Genomic DNA, 22,095 nt, shown 5'->3' with positions numbered 1-22,095 from the left:
GGAGCTGACGGTTAGATTCACTTGCATGTTTTTCTTTTTAGACAGCATCCCAGTACTGATTGACCTCTGCACTGGTTCTTAGTTCATAGGGTGAAGCCTGAACCCAGCAGGAGACTTTCACCTTACAAAACCCAGAGTTATTGAGGAAAGCCTGCTTCTGTCTTAATGGCTCCACTAATGTTTATGCCCACTTAAGGATGACCCAAAGTGTATTTTACTTTGTGGTGTTAGGTAAATAGCCACAATTTGCCATTGACTTAAGATGTTCCTGTAGAACTGCTTTGTGCAGTTTAACTAATGTATGCCTCTTAATGTTTTTTTCTTTCAGGAAGACCTGGGAATTGTTTCACTTTGAATATAATAAATTTCTTGTTTCTAACTTTATTCTGTGTCTAACCTTTTAATGCACTTAATACACAGGGTCGCCAACTTTGCAAGTATTTCAAGTGTACCTACCACTTGTTTTTCCAAGAATAGGGCAGTGAGGAAAGTCTTTCCTAAACTTAAATTTTTACTTTTATAGGGTAATAATTTGGAGTTCTAGTCAATACTCTGCACTGTGCCCTTTGATGGCTTCCATATTCCACAGAGCTGACTTAACAAATCTAGTCCAGGGCTAGAATTAAGGAAACACTAAGGCTGTATCTGAATAGTTGAATGAAACTTCATTTCCTGTGTGCGTTTCTTGTTCATGCCTGATCTGTAGCCCGTGACTTCACAAAATATTGGCAGAGCTGACTAACAAGTGGATCCTCCATTGCTACCAGTTTAGCAAAAATCAGATAGGAAAGGATGTCTCGTTTAACTATTAGGATGTATCCCAGACATGACGAGCACAATGCTCAGACAGGATTACCCAATGTAATATTAACTGATCCTAATGCATGTAGGTGTTCCCAGACGGTTTTACAGATGTGTTCCGTTATATGGCAAGACTCTCATCCCATATTAGGAACTAAAGCACTCTGGGAGTGTTAAGTTACATTCTGCAATCGATCCGACAACTTGTTAATGAGATGTGGAATAACATAAACGCAGAGGCAGAAAAACCAGGATCATTCGTAGATTTGAAAATAATGGAAATGGAGGAAACATCATTTAATTGGCATATTTAAAAAATTCACTTATTTACAAAGTTAAGCTGTACAGGTCAGTCCTACTCTGTTTGTATTATGCCTGAAAAGTTTCTTTCTCAATTCAAGTCTGTCAGTAATCCAATCATGGCTGTAGAAGTTTAACATAACCCCCACCAGCTCTTTTGTTAGTTATAATAGAGACTTTGCTCTAAATTACCATGCAAGGCACCCCAAGCCTGTTGGTGCCCAGTATAAAGTGGCAGTGTTGGGGCTTTGGGTGCTGTCTGTGGGCTTTGTGTGGGGCCCATGCTACTGATGGCAGTGGTGAAACATGCACTCTGTGTCTTGGAGTTCTGGAGGAATGCCAGCTGGGCCTGCGACTGCACCAGGTTCTGGATCAAACTCTGGGTTAAGAGCTGGGTTTGATGATTCTGTGTAACAAGCTGATTAGCATGGGTCAGGGTTCGGTTCTGGTTCTGCAGGGCCTGAGTTAAGTTGTGGTGGTTGTTGGGGTGGATTCTTTCCCTCCAGTCCTCCTGCTGCTGCCGATGGATCTTCATGTGGGCATTTCTGCTTTTGATCTTGTAGAACATTCTGATAATTGAGCAACAAAGGGGAAGAAGATCAATTTCTCCATATTTTGTCAGTTTCTCTAGAAGTCAGAGTTGGTTTCCTGGATAGATCAGATCTAGTCTGTTTTGATTTACCATTGAAGGAACTTTTTGGTCTGAGTCAGCAAAACTGACCGAGTGTACCAGATGCTGAAGTTCATTGGTAGACTTTGGTTTCCTGAGGTTCTAACTGCTAACACTGAGGGAAGTTGGTTTGTTTTTTTTTGTTGTTTTTTTTCCAATGATGGGGAAAATAAGCAATCAGTATAAGCATTTTTAACGTTAGGAACACAAAATGGAAGACAGAACTATTGAAACTTCAAAGCCTGAGAGAGCTTTCTAATTGGGTGAATCTTGCTCACACAGTGTACAAGTACAAAATATGCACAGTTAATGTGTCCAATAAATACCTAGTGTACATCAAAATTGCACTTCAGTGCTGTCATTTCCTAAATATGATTAAAGATTTTGTAAACTTTACCCTTACCAGTCAAAAAGATATGGCTGGCCCACTCAACTTTAACAAACTTGGGAATTCCCCCACAGTCTCGCTCTGAGTCTGAGCAATTTAGTGAGTGAAAGCTAACCTAGGAAGCATAAATGGGCTTGCAAAGATTCAGTCTGTCTGTCTGTCTGCTGCCTGCCTGTCTGTTTTTGTTCATTCTTCCATCCAACCAGCCATGCCAGCATTCTGTGCACTGCTATGCCAAGTTAAGCATGAGTGAACCAAGAGATGTCCAATGAGCTTGCACAGTAGAATATTATAGATGGGTCTGATTCTGATCCGTGAATAAAGTATGGTTAAAGTAGTTTCATCAGAATTTTACCTTGTTTAGTTTCTGGAACTTTATTGAATGTTTAGTGTCATTCAAACACAATGTTCCCTGGGATTTTAATCGAATGTCAGAAGTCAGGTATATACTTACTTTCCACATTGTTTACATGGGAAGCTTGTAGCCAGGGAAGGTGTATGAATTAGCCTTTCCATATTTATAGGATTCATCATTATCTTGGTTGGCATCACAACCTGTAAAGAAAAGTAACGTGGAGGTAGCATCATAATTGAGATGGCAGTCACAGGAATGCTTTCAATCTATTTTCATCACATCCTGATAATTACTATTAAAAGAAATATTTTATTACTAATCAAATCAAACATTTCCATTTATTTTAAAGTATTTTGTATAAATTTAGATGAAATTTGTTTAAGATGGTCAGTTTAGGCTATTGGACATACTTTAGTACACTCAGGTTTTGTAATGTAGGAAAGAGATTTACTTGGCTAGTGGAAGTAAAAGTAGTTTCAGCATCCATCTGCTGCTGCTGTTCTTTCTCTCTCTCCTTCTGCTTCCTCTGTTTTTCTTGTAGACGCTTGGAATGATAGTAGAATTCCACACACTGTGATATCTGCTTTGTCTTTACCTTAAAAACACATGCACACAAGCACACTTTGAATGGTTTTGTCCCACATGTGCTTTAAAAGGTGCTTTCAGGAGTTTCAGTATTAAAGAAAATTACCATTTTGTGAATGAATGAGAAATCTTTGCCATACATGGCAAAAGCCTTATGGAACAGCTTTTGTTCACTCAAACGCCACACGTCGCTGCCTGTGAGAGGGGGAAGAGGGTAACTTAATAATAAAGACTAATACAATGTACTTTTAGGGAATAGGAAAAACTGTGGATTAGCTAAATTGTTCACATTTATTTGTCTATGAAATAAATCTGAATTAGAATATAGCAAGACTGCCAATTGCACTGTTATGTACAGGGTAGGAGAGTTTTAATGTGGACATGTGATATAATTTTAAATGAAAGAATCTTTCCCTTGCTAAAAGGCAACCAAACGTGGGGCTCCCTCAAAGGAAGCTCAGCAGTTAGGGCACAGAGTAGTCGTGGGAAGACATGAGAGATTGAAACACATTCTGTGCATAGTGCATAAGAGTAATGAGTCAGAGGTAAAGCTGTCATTAGGTACCGGCATAATGGTAGTCTCTTGAAGGTGTAGAGTTGGAGAAAAACATCATCTCCAAAGCACCCTGTAACAGATGATGTAAATAAGAGATGAGATTTATTGTTACCTGGCATTTGCTGTCATTAAGTGACCTCAATAACTTGGTCTTGAATATATGGCTAAGAATAGTTCTTTCCTCACCATTATGTTGCCTTGGCACAAGGAGAGACTGTGAAGGGCAAACTCCAGATTAGCGCCACCTCCAGGTAAAGCAGTAGATGTGCTGAGATCTAGTAGATTTTCAACTAAGAAAAAAAAATGTGTTATGAAGATAAATAAATACATGAAGGTCATGCAGGGTTTGCATATTATTCTAGAGGTTTTGGGACAATGAGGTTAAACTTATTATAATTTTTACCTAATAAACAGTTTTGACTACAGATTGAAAGATGAATGTGATGTGCATAACAATCAAGTCAAGTACATTTTTTCCCCGTTTTTATTTTTCTACATCAGTCAAGCACAGGGACTGTCCTTTACACTGTGTGAAAAATCTAACCATGAACAGATCAGTAGAGTGCTCCAAAAATTGCTTAGAATAAAATCTATTTATCTTTCATTAAAAGTAAAGAAAGTTTTTGCCCTCTCCTGTAAAGTTGCCATTTTGGAGAGACCTGTTTTTCTTTGGACAGCAAAGATACCATGGTCAACATTTTGTAATTGTATTCCTCCTGTTCATTCTACCCGATTTTAGTGAGCATAAAAGGAATGAGAAGTAATACCAAAGTTATTGTTTGCATATACATGGGATACAATAACTACATACAGTCTGCAAACCCCATGTTGCCAGTCTTTTGCCTTTTTTGTGTGAAACGGAAGATATTTGTATACTATGTAAAAATGATGTGGAATTTCTTGAATAAAAGAACAGATTGACAGTGTACCATATGCTGAAGTCTTGTTTAAAATATAAACTCCACTAGGGTCAAAAACAGAAAGGCCAAGTATACAGTTGACCATGCAGAATTCACTAATTTTACAGAGAGACAATTTGTCATCTACTAAAATTTGAAAAGGTTAAAGTATGGAAAGTATGCATCGCCTGTGAAACATGGCAGAAGTACTGTCATAGCTTAGTTGTGCAAAGGAACCTCTAAAACTGGTGTGCTCTTGTTTATTGTCATTGTAAATGAAGATGGCAGTATGTTTAATGTGGCCAGGAACCTGCTTAAGACTGACATGCAGACTGATCAACCACAGACTGTGGCTACAGCAAAAATAGACATGGGAAAAAGCTACATGGTTGAAGATGGTTCTTCAAGGGTTCTTTAGTAAAGGCAGTGGTTCTAAATAGCACCATGCCATGATTAAATGGTCCTTTGCATGGTGAAATGATTCTTCAGATTGATGGAAAATGTGTTATATATGGTTCTATATAGAACCTTTTTGAAAATGGTTCTGTACAGCACCAAAAAGGTTCGTTTACAGTTACAATGTCAACCTTGCAACAATAGAAGTTTGTTTTTGGTGCTACATAGAACCATTTTCAAAAAGGGTCTGTATAGAACCATGTAGAACACATTCTCCATAAATCTGAAGGACCATTTCACCATGCAAAGGACCATTTAAGCCTGAAATGGTTCTACATAGAGCTTAGGGTTCTAAATAAAACCATTACCTTTACTAAAGAACCTTTGGAGAACCATTTTTTTTTAGTGTAGGTTGTATACGCATAGACAAACATGCAAATGAAAAATATTTCACTTAAGAAGAATTCTTAAAAGAATGCTCCGGATAACTTTTAAATATATGACAGTCTGAAGTTTTCATTTTGCCTTCAATCCAGCGTCTATATCTGACTCTAAAATGCTCATTCTTGTCACTGCATGCGTCCTGTCAGACTAATAGTGTTGTTCAAACATACACATGTATGTACAGTTAGCCACTCAGAATGAAACCAACAAAATCCCATGCTGTAGAGATCAGTTGGCCACTCACAGTAAAGCATATGGGACTTTTTTTTCCCCTCTTTTCTTTCTAATATGCCTAGGCCAGTATTCCTTGGCCACACAATCACCCCCCCACCCCCCCACAGGGACGTTAACTTTTCTTTTTTGTTTCATTATTAATGTCATAAAATTCACCGTTTATTCATAGTCATACAGATATAAGGTGATGTGGTATCACAAAAACCCAACCCCCCTCCACCCACTGCCCTTTCCCCTCCACCCATCCCTCCTATCTAAGTGAAAGAAAAGAGAGACAGAGCTGATACAGGCAGAAAAGGCAGGAAATAACATACAAACTGTCTGATGAAAAAGACGATGTACAAACTGCACAGAACAGAAAAACAAAAACATCTGACAAAACAATAAAAGTAATAATGCCCCCTTTCCCTTTTTTTTCTTTTTGCATGCTATAATTATGATATGGGTATTGTCAAATTCTATGTGTTTTTTAACCTTTACTTAAAAAGTGTTGAAAGAGAAGTTGGCTCTCAATATACTGAATGATTTTTCATTATTTCTAAGATTTACTGTAAGCCTTTCCACATCTGATCTGTAAGGAGGTTAAGTCAGTGCTTATTGAAATGTGGGTTCTGTCCTTCCAGTTCAGCAGTATAACTTTTTTTGGAATGGTGAGTGATATTAATATAAAGGATCTGATGTGATTGGGTGCTGCTGGGTAGGGGGACATATCTAGAAAGCATGATAGTAATTGTCTGTTAAAGCTGGGCAATGTAGGCATGCATCATTGTGGCTAAATCCCATACGGTGCAGTTTAGAGGCTGTAATATAGGTTCTGTGAAGGGTTTTGTATTGTATTAACTTAAGTATTGAACTGCTGATCATAGAGAAGATGTCACTGCATATCTTTTGCCAGCTGAGATTACGAGTTTCTGAGGTCCATTTTATATATTTGTGATAACATTTTCGAGATTGAAGGCAGTGTAGCTTTAGGTAAAGGGAGGGACCAAATTTATTATTAACATATTATAACAATTATTTTAAAATAAAATTTTCTCAATATCTGCATTCAGCCTACAAGGGTGGACTGAGCATAGAAACATAATTCCAAACCAGTAAAACACACATGCCTGTTAATACCTTAGTGTTTATCTTTAATTCAAACTGAGTATACAACAAAGAGCTTAGAAGGGCACTTTAAGTCAACTAAGATCAGCACGTCTTTTCTGGTGTTCTTACCGTGCTCTTGGATGACATCACTTTCTTCTAACTCTGCCCATGGTTTCCAAAGTAACTCTTCCCGCAATGGTTCTTCTGGCCACTCCTCAAGCTCCTCCCTCTCCAGCAGATCTGGTAAGTTGGCCTGAAACTCTGGCCCTATGTTTACGTACCTTGTTGTGTGTTTGAGGGGAAAGTGAGAACTTAATCAAAGCTACAGTACTTTTTCGTGTTTTAATCAGTCATTTTAATTTGTTTAATCTTTTTACAGTAAGGAAAAAATATATGAATATGTAAATCAGTACTACTTATCAACTGAGAGAGAATTATGCTCAAAGCAATAGTTCCCTAATTAGTTTGCTCTTATGCCAAAATGGTGTTAATCAACCAAAAGGTGTCTGAATTTTGTAGATATTGTGCAAACCACATGCATAAATCATTACATATTGTATACTTTTAGTCCATAAAATACATTTATAAGATAAAAATTATGTACAATTTTGCCAAACTATTGCTTTAAAAGTCTGACATTTTCTTACCTTTGTTGACCATTGTGCCTTGTTTCCTCTGACCACAATCCTCTACTGTCCAGCAGAGGCAGAAGGTTGCAGAAGAGACCTGTTCCATTCCGGTTGGGATTAAGCATTGGAGGGGGAGTATAACGGGGGTTGGCATGCCAATACTCATCCCCCAGTACTCCTGACTGGAGGACACTGTGGAAAGGAACTCCAGTGTAGATAACAGAGGGAGTGTTCTAATAATGAAAAGACAAAGTCCAACATGATTCACAATGGGTCTCACAATGGGACTCAGATTCTGCTAGTTGCTTCAGACCAGAACCTCACAAATGTACAAAATTCACCAAAAGTTGGGTACTGGTTTAAATGAAGTTACAAAAATGAAAGTGGTTCCGAAAGATTCTGTAAAAATGTATGGGAAATTCCTGGTGTCATGGTAGCTTGTGCCCTCATACCTGTGAGCTGGACAAACAAAAAAAATGCTTTCGCTGGAGTACAGAATTGGGCTTTGTATCCTCGTCCACCCTCGGCCCTTCTGCCTGTGTATGTGTTTGATGGAGTGGCGGACAAAAAGGTTGAGAAGACTGAACTGTCTGTGAAAAAGGAAAAAAGTACAGAAGTTAAACCAGTTTTCCTCTTTTTATGTGAGCTGTTGGATTGATGATTGGCTAACATTGCTATGAATGATGTAGAGGAAACAAGTCCATCCTTCCTGCCCAGAGAGTAACATACTGTATGATAGAGTGAGGGGAAGGCAGCAGAATCAGTTATGCTTTCTTGGACTCCCAGCCACATACGGCTGTGGTATTGTTGGGATTCAAACAAGCAACCTCCTGACGATAGGACGAAACCTTCAATAGCGAGCTTTAGTTAGAATTACACAACATGTGTTATGAAATAATGCAATAAAAAACTATGCAAAACACAGTTTATACAGTCCTGGATTTTTTAAATCTTTTTTAAGAATTGCCTCAATTGACCTATCCATACTCTGCCCACAAAGGCAGATCATCGTGATATGAACACTCATATCATCTTTGTAGGTGGGCGGGACACATACGGTTGTATGTGACCACATGACATTTGTAGCTAAAGCATCCCCAAATATCCCCAACAGCAATGGAGGACTATCTACTAAACACAGTAGAGATGAAAGCAGCTGCTTTGCTTTGCTCTTCTCCTGTTTGTTTTTAAGTTGCATTTGTACCAGCTTCTGCATGTACATGATCAAGGACTCATGGAACATGTTTGTATGAAAACAACAGGCTGGAATGTACAGTGATAGAATTAACCATCCCAAAGAACTCACCTGAGACCATGTCATGTGATCTTCAGAGGTTATAGGGTCATGCTCCACCAGCTTTGGAACAGACTGTGGTTGTGGATGCTGGCCCAGAGGTGAGCATGGAGACGTCTCAAGAGAACCATCTGAGAGAGGAGATCATTATTCATTGAGATTTCAACAACTGATAAGGGTCAGGGTTTCTAAGCAATGAGATTCTCACAAGAAGTCTCAAAAATGGCTTGCACAAACAGCAATGGAGAAACCTTCTTGAGAAATAATTCAGTTACCTGTGTCTCTGTGCGTAGTACTCAGCTGCCTTAGATGAAGCCCCACCCCTTCTGGATAGATTGAGGATGGGCTTGGATCCTGAGCAAGGTGCTGTGTTATGTCTCCACTTGCACCGGCATCAGTGGAAAGTGGGAGCCAGTGGGCCGGAGAGAAAGTTGAGAGCGAAGGGGGAGGCAGAGGTGTAGGAGGAGGACTGAGAACCAGAGGGAAGGAAAGAGAGGGGAGAGGAGGAGTCGAAGAGTTGTTGGGAGCAATACTGTATCCTCCCTGTTCACCACTGCTGTTGGTAATCCTGCAAACGCTTCGGCTGTAAAATGCCTCGGAAAAGGAGTCGAGTTTCTGATGGTTCCCAACCGTGGCACCATAATCCTCCATTGCATCCTGTTGCTGGGAATTAGAATTCCATTCCTCTTCATATGCTCCAGTGTGGGCTTTGGTTCTGTTCAGTGCAAGAGAGTGAGATGACACTGAAGACTCCATATCCCAGTATCCCGAGTTGATCTGTTCGTCGACTCCGTTCATGCTGGTTCCAGCGGTTGCACAGCTGTTGACGGGCTCACACAAGAGGTTACTGCTGTCCCCATACTGGCTTAATCTGCCCATAGAACTGTTCTGAAAAAGGCTGTGGCTTGACCTGTGACCTTGCGCCTGAAAGCGGTACGTAGCAGGGAAGGCTAGAGACTCAGAAGGATGGATGGAAGAGTGGTCTGCCATGATCTGTGGGCAAGTTTGTGGCGGAGAGAGCATCAGGCAGCTTAAAAGCTCTGTTGTTGCCAAGCTGGAGTATTCACAGGAGAGTCATCATAGAAGCTGAGAAGAATGTGAGACACATACAGTTGCAATTTTATGTTAAATTCTAAATCAGATGATAAAAGCCTGGCTTGAACCAGTAAGAGAGTTTCAGAATTCAAAGTGTTTACCTCAAATATTTCAGTTCTCTGTCTCTTCGGTGACTTCCCCACCTCTTAGACCAATCAACGCCTAAAGTCAAACAGAGAAAAGAAGAAAAAACTGAGAGCGTGACAGAAAGGAAGAGAAATATGGTGCTGCCATACTTATGACGCTTCAGTGTCTTTTACATCACTAGGTACTTTCGATTGGTTCACATTTCATCTTCATAGTTCCTTGTGTAGCACTTTGTCAAGGTTGTCCAATTTAGCCAATATTATCTAGCTTTAGTTTTGGCTGTTGCTTCACTCACCCGTCTTTCTCTCATGCTTCTTTCTTTCTCTTCAGTGTCGCATCTGTTTTTTTTTCTTCTGCTAGCTACATTAGACAACTTGCTTAGATGGTGTGATTGTGTGATCTCTTCTCTTCTCCTTCCAAATAAAAGTACGACACCTTGACACGTGCATTCTCTTTCTTTCTGTCCCCCTCCCCGCCCCCTGTCCTCATGCATGTTACATACACACAAACATTTCAAATAAACATGTTAAAGCACACCCACACTCAAACAGACAGGAACACACATGTGAACACGCACAAGCAGGTGCCGCCGATCAAAAGGTAACTCACAGAGAAACCCCACCCCTAAAACCCCAAAAAGAAAACCACATCCTGGGGAAAGAGTCACGGATCTCCCTCTGTCTCTGTTTCTCGTCCCATCCCTCATTCGTTCTCTCCCGCTCAATCTATTTATAGCCGACTCCCAGTGTTGCAAGTAATGCAGTAACTACTGACAATACTCACGGCGATGTGGAACGCTCAGTATCACATAATGTCCAATCATATCTTGACTATTTGAAAAGAGCATTAGCAAAAAGAAAGATTACTACATCCAGATTGTCTTTCTTTTGTGAGGTCTTGGTTGACGACCAAAATGACTTTCCAAAGGCAGTGTGGCCTGCTGTTCGAAATAAGGATTAAAAATCCTTTTAATGTTGACGTTGAATCGCTCACCATCTAAGTGTTATCTTAAAGTAACCACAAAACTGATCTCAGATCAGAGTAAAAGCACAACCCCTGCCAAAACCATTGTTCACATGGTGGAGTGTGTTATCTTGAGCATCTCGTGTGGTGAGTGAGTCACTGCGTCTTAGGTTTGAGAAGCGTATGAGTCGACATGTAGGCCTCATCAGGTAGAGCGTGGGCGTGTGTGTGAGTGTGTATACGATATGCGAGTGGCAAAGCTTCCTGTCAACACTGTTTCTGTGTTTCTGTGTGTGTGTGTCGGTCAGAGTGTACGCTTGTGAGCACTCGAGCAGTTTGTTTGAGTGTCTGCGTGAGTTTGTGTGTATTTGTGTGGGCGAGAAGAAGAGTTGTGTTAAAGCCAGAGAAGATCTTTGGTGTTTTGAAGTCATGTGACAGGAAGTTGACCATGAAACAACAACAGCGCAGGAAGTGGACAAGGGAAACCTCCGTACATCCCGCCTCCGCTCTTGTTTGCTCTCTCTCTATACATGCACCTCTCTCATACCCGCAAATCCACAACATAAGTATAGTTTCCATACACCGCTTGGTACTTCACACCTTTTACTCTTTACCCATCTTTCCACCTACACACCGTGGCTCCCCCGTGTAGCTCCCTTCTCCTTTACTTTATGTCTCCTTCTCCTCCTCTCTTTCCCTCTACGGATGCCTTTCCGGCATCGTTCTCTGCAGCACCATGCATTTTCTCAGTGCACATTTATTTAATGTAAAAAAGTAAGTAAAAACCTTACAATTTAGAGCTTATTGAACGTCTAATAGTAAACTAACCAAACAATTATTGGCATCTTACATTCTGGTAATTTAACATATGAAGTGAGATGAACTCAACATTTTAAGGCAGCCTGTTTACTGACTTTACATGCTTCCAGTCTAGCCATGCGTCTAGGCCAATATATGTTTACAAATGAACTCAATCTTAACCCAGTGTCTGACTCTAATATGTTTTCACTACGTATTCACTCCCTGGGTCCAGAATCCAAATTGGAAAAAATAAACAGTGACCGATGGATATTTAGGGAAAGTATGGAAATGTGCAGAGAAGATTATTGCTGGACTATAAGTCTGGAATGAGCATATCATCGCTGTCAATTTCTTGTATTTTTCCCCACTTGAGCACAATGGCTGCTCTTTACATTGTGTAAACAGTGCAAAATTACATGTAATAAAATACTGTTACATTAAAATTGAAAGTTAAGAATGATTTTGCCTTCTCCTTTAAAGTTACCTTCTTTAACGTTACGATGATAGGTCGGCCTTTGCTGGATGTCGAGAAGCGTGCCACGTTTTTGTAGTACGGCAAACGTATTCAAATCTAGACCTTAAGTACAAATCCACTCCTGGACCTGGTAATCACTGGAGGACAGTAACAAAGTGCATGTAATTTATTAATGTACTTGAGTATGTTTTTTCAAGTATCTGTCCTTCATGAAGTACTTTATTGCCCCAGTAAAATAGCCTTCTATTTAGTCCTCTGCTTTCTGTAGAATGTGTCGATACTCGTTACCCCGAAGCGGGAGAAAGTTGGATGGTCTAAAATATCCAAAAGCCCATGATGCACTTTCAATTTGAAACAAGCCAGTCATATTACAGCATGTGATCTGTTTTACCTGTTGCACATTTACATCTACTTGAGTCATTATTTAACTGAACCAACAAAACAGTATACAGTATACAGTATGACGCTTTAGGTTACTCTGCCTACATCTGTTCACCACACACAGCTGTTTCCCAGCAACACAAGTCATACACAACACATTGGAAAAACAGCAAAGAGATGGTACACATGTCCAGTCTTCACAGGCAAATCAGCATTATGCTTGTCTGACGTTGTGGGGCTTACATTTGTAGCTGTATAGCATTAGCAGACTTTCTAGCATGTGTACCACTTCTTTGTCTGCTTTCTCCCAATGTCTTGTGTCAGGCTTGTGTTGCTGGGGAACAGCTGTGTGTGGGGAACAGAGGTGGGTAGAGAAACCTAAACCCCCTCAAGTAAAAGTATTGTTACCTCAATTAAATAATGACTCAAGTAGAAATAAATGGAGATTAGCAAAAAGAACTGTATTAGGCAAATAAGCTACTCAACTTTTCAATTTCCTTTAGAACTGCAGTGTAAATTCCTAGTACATCCAGTACGTATCAGAATATAAGTTTATTAGACTAGAATAGAGACAATCTTCAGTTTTTGGGATTCTTTTGCTTTAAATAAAATGCTAAAGCTCAAAAGTGAGAGCAGCAACAGAGCAGTCAACGTGATTAACCAACAGAAGATTAAAGGAAAATTAAGTACAAGTATTATAATTTGAAAATACAAGTACATGGAACTGAGTAAATGTAACAGCTGCTACCCCGTTATTTTTTTTTCTTAATATGAAAATTTTAACTGTTTCTTATGTCTATAGTTATCCTTGAAATTGTTAATCAAAATAATATAGCACAATGACTACAATAACTCTCAGTGCTATTACTTTATAATATTAAAGTACATTTAAAAGCAAGTAGTTTTGTACTTCCCAAGTAGACGTAAAAATAGGGAGCGTGGTATTTCGCTTTCACTCAAATACAGGATTTATGTACTTCGCTCACCGGTGCTGGTAGTGAAATGAAGGTAAACGGAGGCCAGACGCAGTACTTAGTACTGTAGTACTGAGGATCTATATGGACCTCAAAGGCTGTGATTTGAATAGCTCTGTATAGTAACTTAAATCTATTCACACACATGGAGATATGCAGATCTAGTTGACCCACACATATTGTGGGTTCAGTTCAATAGCATGATGTGGGTGAATGCTAATAATGAGGTCTGTACAGTGTGAATGTACCTGTAACATTCACCTCCATTAACCTCAGCATTATCATAGTGTAGGCGAGAGACTGAAGGTGGAAGACATTGTGTCACAGACAGACACGTTTGGGCGAGCAAATGTATATGTTTTAAAAAGCTATAGCAGGTTTGTTCCTTATGTCTAAAGTTGAGAAAATACATTCTGCAAATACAGATGTTCTGATGATTTCTGCAGATAACTGTTTTTCAGAAATACGCCTGATGCTAGACGTGACAATATTTCACAATGATGCTCAGACACATCAATTGTGAAAGACTCTTACTCAGGCCCAACTATGCGCAGTTGCAAAACACTCAAAAGCCTCAGTACTCAAGCTTGTAGCGGAGACCAACAGATAAGGGGCTGAAAACAGAGGGTGAAAAAGAAGGGAAGATTGTGGAGGCTTTTAGTCTAGTTTTCTGTCAGATGTGTGAAAGAGTAAACAGAGGAGGGGGAAAATAACGGAGTGATTTGGACTTTTTTTTTTCTCTCCATTTCCATCACTCTGGGTCTCCATCAGTCTTCTGCTTCTTTGTAAATGTGAAAAGGTCAAGCGCGATAGAGTTAAACAGAAAAGAGAAAAGATAACAGGATGGGAAGGCCGAGCGACAGAACCTTTCTACACACTGAGTGCAGAAAATACAATCAGTGCAAGTCTATATGACATTAAAGACTCTGTGATTGTCATACAGATAACTTGATAAATTTCCTGTATATTAAGGAAAGTGTTTCCTAAATTTTACTAAAAGAAATAAAGGGAAACAGTTTTCTATGAGAACATGTGGTACAAATTCTCATCCACAAGAGCGTTTTTAAAAATAAAGGTTACTAAGCGGTTCTTGGATAGCAGAAGCCATTAATTGGTCTAGAACCGTTACATGGAGGTTCTTCAAACCTTAAGGTTCCTCACACTCACATCTCATTAACAAAAAGTGATCCATTAAATGGTTCAAACCTATTTTCGCATCTTTATTTTTAAGGATGTGGCTCTAAGGTTCTGTACACTCTTAGCAAAAATGACATAACAATAGCGGAACCCTTTTTGGTTCTATATAGCCGTATTAATAACTATATACAACCATATGTGTCATATAGAAGAACCATTTAGCTATGCAAAGAACGATTCATGGATTCAAAAGATTCTTTGAGTTGTCATGGTTCTCTATAAAACCAACCATAAAAGAACCCTTGAAGAACCACCTTTTTTAGGAGGGTATAATAATAAGATGCTTATTGACATGATATAAATTTGTTGGTGCCGTAATGAGACCAATTCAAGAGGGATTTTTTTAAAATATTTTTTTTCCAGATTCATATTTAGGGAGTAGCATTGAAATATGAATCTTGTTCCTTTATACAATTGGATTCATGATTATGAACAAAGGTACCGGCACAATAAATAATCTGTCACTTAAATCACAGAAACTGTGGAATAAACCAGAACTGAAGAGTCCAGGTCCTCTGTGACTTTTTAAACTTCAGAAAAGTCTGACAACATATTAATTATGCTCAATAATAAGATTATTAATAAGATATCAATAAGATTATACATCTTTTATGACATTTATAAGCCAGTATCAAGGTAAAGAATTTTTCAAGATAAAGAATTTTTTATAGTTTATATTGTACTTTCTTCATCTGCAGAATCTGTATCTCCTTAATTTCATAACTTCCAGACTTGCAAATGGGAAAATTCAGGAAAATAAGTTTTTGCGTTTAACACAGCCAATTGTTTAATCTGTGAGACTGTGAGAATATGTGTGACGATCATAAATCATGTGGTGTCATTACAGGAAAAAAATCAAATCCAGTAATTACTCCAATAAATGCTTGACTAATAGCGCGTAAACTCTCACACCCAAATAAATACAAGTTTTACGCCTGCATACTGACAAGCAAAAACCCAGTTGTTACTGTAATAAGGCATATTTTCCATTTAAGCTCTTAAAAGTGAACAAATATATGTATGTATTTTAAGATAAATATTCTAATCTTGCTGGACATCAACGTCAGTTCCTGACAGTGACCTATATTAAAATGAGTTGTTTTCATGACCAAAGTGTTTCATAATGGTGTACATATTCAGTAATTACTCTGATGAATCACATTTATGGAATAAGAGCAAATAACCCTATAGCAAGTATGTAAATATGAGATTTATATGTCTAAATATTATATTTGTGTGTTTTATGTTTTCTCCTCATCGGCCACTCTGAGACATCTGGGAAGACAAGAGCATATCTGGGCTGATCGAGTGCTTGCATGAAAATGAAATATTTAGGGTTGATCTTATGATCGTACGTATGATGCTGCAACTCGGATCACTGTGAAGATGCACAGTTCGAACAATTTACCACTAATAAACCCAGAGCAGCAGAACAGCAGTTTCTTTGGCACAGAGCAAAAAATTTTACATAATTGTAAAAGGATACATTTTTGTATAATAATATGGCTTAATCACTTGTATTTTGAATACAGCAGATTAAACACCAACCAAAACCAGAAATGTTTATTTAATGTGGCCTGTAAACATGTGAAGTGCATCTTCACTAGACTTCAGCCAGTGGCGGCTCTCCTACTGCAATGAAATCTCATCGCTGCACTTTTCTCAGCTTTGTAATTAAAGCAACGCAACATTCTTGCAAGGCAGAAAAAGTTCAGGAAATTGGTCTTTATCTAACATGAGAAAGTGCTCTCTGAATTTTTAAATGCATTCATTTAGCAGAGAAAACACACAATACTTACTCAGAAGTGGTGGACAAATATCCAGAGGAACTTCTGGTGCAAACTGGAAGTGAGTCTAACCAAAACAAATGGAAAAGTCTGTAAGCTCCTTGTTAACTGAATCTGAAGAAAAAAAAACATTTTAAATAACTACTCACTCGGTCATCGACAGACTGGTAGTGATAGAGGATTGCATACATGAAGGGCGTAAATAAACTAATACTTTAATTTTCAATCCTTATTCTCGGCAAAGAACAAGTCAGGCCTCAGAATCAGTGCAAAGAAATCCCCAGAACACTTCTTACAATATCTGATGTGTGAGTTTTTGAGTTTGAGACAACTACACTAAAGGAGAAACTCTTAGAGACTCTTACTGAGGCCTTGTAAACAACACCATGAAGAACCACACTAACACTTTTATGTTCCAGCACGGAGCATATAAAAACTGAAAACATCTCGAAGATGACTTCGGTGTAGACAGAGCCATCTCTGGTGTCTACACGTACTCATTTACCACATTTGCTTACATATATGAAATGTGTATTTCAGCACCTACCAGGATGTTCAGAAAAAGTTCAGTTTCAGAAGTTTATACTCGAGATTTTATTGCGTCCGTAATATCTTGCTCACCGCACAATTAGAACAGTATAAAATGCTATAATAGATGATGATAACAATGTTAAATAGATGACAACACATTTATTCAACTGCTCTTGCAAAATGTAGCTAAAAAGAACAAAACCTTATATCTCTGAAATGGCAACTTTCACAGGAGAAGGCAAAAATGTTCTTTACATTTCATGTAAGTTAATGTAATGAAACTGCAAACCATTTTCATTCATCATGAAATGTCCACACAATCTAAAGAGCAGCTCAAAAGATGTAGAAAAATAAAAATGGGAAAAAAAATGGAGATACATGGTTTTGATATGACAGCGACAATATGCAAACACATTATGAATGAATTGTGCAACATTAGAAGATGATGTAAATTACAAAAATAAGGACAGATATGTAATCAAAACTGATACCGAGTGCAGACATTGCAGTATTAAGCCGATTACATTTACATTGACAGGACAGAAGCTTACGCAAGGCATATTTAGTTGTCCCAGGAAAATGTAGGCCTTTCTAGATGGTGACAGTCAGATGTGCAAACTACTGAGTCTAAAAAGTGTCTCTAGGTAAAACTGCTCTGGTTTAGTCAACAGTTCTGACAGGTTTCAGTAGTTATCTCATTACGTTTGGAACTTTTAAGTATACTGGTAAAGCTATGACAGCGGTGTCTCGTTTGGCCTGACTTTGGATGCGTACAGTGCTCGCCAGGAGTATACACACATACAAAGCATGTCATTGTACTTAAACAGATTCAGAATAGGTTTAGAATGTTTGGGCTTACCTGTCAATTTAAACCTTCAGTCCAGGTCTTAAAGCGGTCGGAGTGCTGTCACATAGGACAAGAGATGCATGTTTGTGTGTGTATGCGAGTGTGTATGTCTGTGTGTACACATATGAGTAGAGAGCGAGAGAGAGCGAGAGAGAGAGAGACTGTGGAGGCGTTGGTAATGGTTAGCTCTTTGGTACGGCAGTCTCTCTTGGTTCCTCTGATCTCTTGAAGACTTCGTCACTGGGATCCTGGAAACAAAAAAGAAAAAAAAAACACCACAGAGAATAAAAAAACACGTATTGCTCCGAGCCAGCCTAGGCAGCTCTCAGTTTGACAAAGCACTTGTCCTTAAGCTTTTTTCTTTTTCCTTCTTCTACATTCGTCCTTTGTGTCATTTTATTTAACTTTATGTCTTTTATCTTTTTACCAAATTGTACACTTACATCTCATTTTTCCAAGGCTGTATGTATTTCTGCTGAATCTAGCTATCATTTTAAGTAGATCTTGAAAATGACAGTAGATTTGTCCTATTTGACCTAACCTCACAGATGAATTCTCACTGGTTTCGCATAGAAGACTCTTGTAATTGTCTTTATCATTTGGTTATACTGCTATGACCCAATTTCCTGTAGGTGTCAGAATTTAAATCTGACAGAGACGTATAGATTTCACAGTGACTGTAGCACAAGTGATAAGAGTGATAACATTAGCTGAGACTGCTATAGACAGTTGTAATGTAGGTCCATGAGTTAGTTGACTGAAAATACTGCATTTTACACCTGGATGTGAGCAAGCCATTAAATTTGCACTGATGTTATGTAGTCTGCTCATAATGATGAAGATAAAGTTGGCGATAACAAAGGTTAGCTGGAGTGTTGTGAATGTCAGTGGGCTGACCCAGTAAAACTGAGAGTCGGGCATGACTGTGCATCGCTCCGAGAGCAGTTTCACATTGTCAGGGCAAGAGGGGGCGTAAGAGAGAGCAAGGAAGAGAGGCAGAAAGAGAGAGAGAAGTTGAGCTTCAGATTATGCCCAAATTCAAATCAAATAGATCTAATTCTAAAAAATGTTTTAAATATGGTAAGCAGTTAAATAGGCAGTGTGTTAGGTATTCACTTCAAGATGTTCTCTGAATGCATAGCACGTTCCCCACATGTTCCACAAAACTATCACATATGTGTATAAAACCTTTAATCTTAGACAAAAAAGATTTGACTGTTAGATTAGTCTCTGGGTAAAGGGCCTCTTCTCGAACTCGCACAAAAAAAAAAACCCTATTCACTGCCGTCAAAAGCTGACCCGAGTCAAAGTGAAACACCCATCCCCACTGAAAACACACATATACACACGCACACACATACACACCTTGACATGTTATACACACAGTTCCGCAACCACACATTGTCATAACAAGAGAGCAACGTCGCTTTTTACCAGAAACTTGTCGCACTCTCTGGTGCGCTTTCAAATATCACCATGCCCCACTGAGAGTCGGAACATACATCACACACACACAAACTGCTAGTGTACTGTGGCTGCCGTACAGTAATGTTCCAAAATCAGTCCAAGTCATCATCTGCTCTGTCTCAGATTTGTCATAAGAACATAATGATTATTGTGGCTAACCTTCAGTCAAAGACAAAAAGATAAAACTATAAAACTTCCCATATGGTCTCACGTATCTTGCATACGGAGTCCCTCAAGTCTAAATATTAGGGCCATTATTAGTCTTATGTATATACCATTTAAATATCGATGTATGTTTGTATACGCATATCTGATATGTTTATATCTTGCACAATTGAATATATTGTGTCCTGACAGTGACAATACAAATATACAGCTGTATGCAAAATTTTGGGCACCCGGCCTAATGATGCATTTTGTTGATTTTCTAAGTGAAAATAAGTTAACACATCCTCTACAGAGAACATACTTTTGCACATTGTAATGTACAATTACTATTTATTTGCTGAATTGAACATATTGCCCAAAAAATAGAACATAAAATGTGGCCTGTGCAAAAATGATGGCACTTTTTAAATTTTATATATTATTTTCACAATATGTTAAACTCAGCAAATAAATAGAAATGCATGCATTGAAATGTGCAGAACAATGTGTGTGAATATATATGCTGTTGCTGTCAGGACAAAATCTTGTTTGTCCAGAATGGTAACTTTGCCGTTGGACTTAATTTCAAATCAAAGTAAAAAAAAAAATTCCAAGTCATTTTGCACCATTTCTATTGAACTACTGGTTCATGGTTTATCATGAAGTTTTAATACAATGTAAAGGACAACTGGCATTTTCAAATCATCTTTATGCAGGGGATAAATTAAAACTGTCCTTTTTAATCAGCCTTTAAGTCAATAAATATAAAAAAAGACATAAAATATCAATAAAACGACACAAAATTAAGTCAATGGAAGTAATTCAAGGACATACCTATATCTAAGAATCCATGAAGTTCTGTAATGTCACAGCTTGATCATTTACATCAAAGAAAATAAACATTTAAACAGATATTTTGATACAAAAATTTTAAATGAAGAATTTGATAAGGACACAAAAAGCTATGAATATGAATAGCAAAGAGAAGCAGAGCAGCTTTGCTGCACGTTCTGATGTCTGTGTAGGCAAGACACCAGGCAAATTCAGGTCTTACATAGTTCGCATTTAAAGAGAAGCTGAGTTATTCCTGTGTTAGTATACTCCAAAGAATTTTATCCCTTTTGGATGCTTTCAGAAGTTGTACAGAGTTTCAAAAGAGAAAAAAAAGGTTGATTTTTTTTTCCTTGAAATACAGGGAATCTATTTTACTACAAGGTGAGACAGCTGTTACAAGTAATTTATGCAAAAACATATATATAAATGCATAAATATTTTACTTTTGATTTGTCTCATAAAGATTAAGCCTAGTTCAGGAATAAGGGGGACCTTAATCTATTTATTCATATTAAGAAGGAAGTTTTATGAGGAATTTTATCATCATACAAATTGCCTCCACACACATTTTTGGCATTGTTTTAGTAGAAATAAAACTATTAAGTAGTAACAGTCCTTTTATACTAATTATAATAATGCTAAATGTAATCATAGTGATCTTGCCTTTATTTTTCCACATTTTATGTCTGTTGGAATGATTTGCTTTGCACTCTTTATTACACAAAGTCTCTAAGGGCCTGCAGTGCGCTTGAAAGTTAAATTTGGAATAAAAGTCAGTGGCCTGGTAGATTCACCGCAACTTCATTTAACACTTATTTGAATATGCCTGAATGTGTTTTCTGAAAAATTGTGAACCACAGACTTTTTCCTTTTTATCAGGGGGAGGAAGTGCAAACAAACATGCTACACAGTCACAGGTTCACACATACACACACACCTTAAATGCATGAGGGAGTTTCGTCAACAGACATGCCATAACGGAGTTAAAAGCAGGTGAAGTGAGGGATCTAAAAGAGCAGAAAATGGAAAGGAAACAGAAAAAGATAAAGTGGGCAGACAGGAACGGCATCTTATAAGAAGTCCCTGTCTCTCTAACATCTTGCTATTTAAAAGACTTGCACGGTTACGGCTGTTTGACTTTGCTATTCAGTAAATCAAGAAATCAACTGCTGGATTATGATAAAAAACAGCATAAAAAGACATTTTTTAAATTTTACATCTGCTTTAACTGAATGTCTGAAGAACCTTACCTTTACAAAGATAATAAAAATTCTGCAAACCCATGTTAAAAGAGCATTAATCGTTCATTATGAACTCTCAGGGAAAAATGGTACTAAACTGTTGCTGGGGTGGCACCCTCAAGGGTTCGTTTTCAGCATCTTTAGTTTGGGATCGTAATTGTACCATATTCAGTTGGAATTATATGCTTTAAATTGCATTGACTCTATAAACCCTGTTCTGACTCCAGGCCTATTTAAACCAGCTAGGTAATGAAAAGGTAAAAGTGTGCACCTTTTCCCTAGAAAGTGAATTTAGCACATCTGTAAAACTAATTAGTGACATTTTAAGGCAATATTTAAATCGTTTGGACTATTATGTACAGTTTCAGACAGCATTTATACATATTTCTAAACATAGCAAATCATAAGTACTAGGCAAACTGCAGACACTAAATTGTTAATTGTGCCAAAAACAAACAACAAAAGAACTACTGTCTTTCATCTTCCAACCTGCTTCAGTGCAGAGGAAGTAATTGAGTTTTATATAGTAGAGAACTGTAGTGCATTTGACATACTTACACACACCTGTAGTTTATAGTCTTCCTTTTCCTGCCCTGAGAAATAACGGTATGTGGCACAGAGCCAAAAC

At 38.1% G+C, this 22,095-nt stretch overlaps 1 protein-coding gene across 4 annotated transcripts; it reads right to left on the bottom strand.

Moving 5' to 3' along the window:
* Nucleotides 1-1,110: 1,110 nt before the first annotated feature.
* si:dkey-19b23.10 (transcriptional-regulating factor 1) lies at nt 1,111-21,983 on the bottom strand. 4 transcript variants are annotated; one of them, XM_036596057.1, is made up of 15 exons: nt 21,164-21,983; nt 17,791-18,026; nt 16,413-16,467; nt 9,837-9,897; nt 8,916-9,726; nt 8,653-8,771; nt 7,799-7,936; nt 7,365-7,579; nt 6,847-6,998; nt 3,842-3,945; nt 3,665-3,725; nt 3,206-3,294; nt 2,966-3,109; nt 2,614-2,714; nt 1,111-1,670 (listed from the first exon to the last, which is right to left on the bottom strand). In XM_036596057.1, the coding sequence occupies exons 5-15, from the start codon at nt 9,661-9,663 to the stop codon at nt 1,262-1,264; spliced, it is 2,280 nt and encodes a 759-aa protein (XP_036451950.1). In that variant the 5' UTR covers nt 9,664-9,726; nt 9,837-9,897; nt 16,413-16,467; nt 17,791-18,026; nt 21,164-21,983; the 3' UTR covers nt 1,111-1,261. The 4 variants fall into 4 exon arrangements, with proteins under 4 accessions (XP_036451950.1, XP_036451952.1, XP_036451953.1 ...); XM_036596059.1 differs by lacking the exons at nt 17,791-18,026; nt 21,164-21,983 and having other exon boundaries at nt 16,413-16,542; XM_036596060.1 differs by lacking the exons at nt 16,413-16,467; nt 17,791-18,026; nt 21,164-21,983 and adding an exon at nt 12,071-12,158.
* Between the last annotated feature and the right edge of the window lie 112 nt (nt 21,984-22,095).

Source organism: Colossoma macropomum, unplaced genomic scaffold (genome assembly GCF_904425465.1).
Source record: "Colossoma macropomum unplaced genomic scaffold, Colossoma_macropomum, whole genome shotgun sequence".
In the NCBI taxonomy this organism is placed as follows: domain Eukaryota; kingdom Metazoa; phylum Chordata; class Actinopteri; order Characiformes; family Serrasalmidae; genus Colossoma; species Colossoma macropomum.
This window is presented reverse-complemented; position numbering and strand designations above follow the sequence as displayed.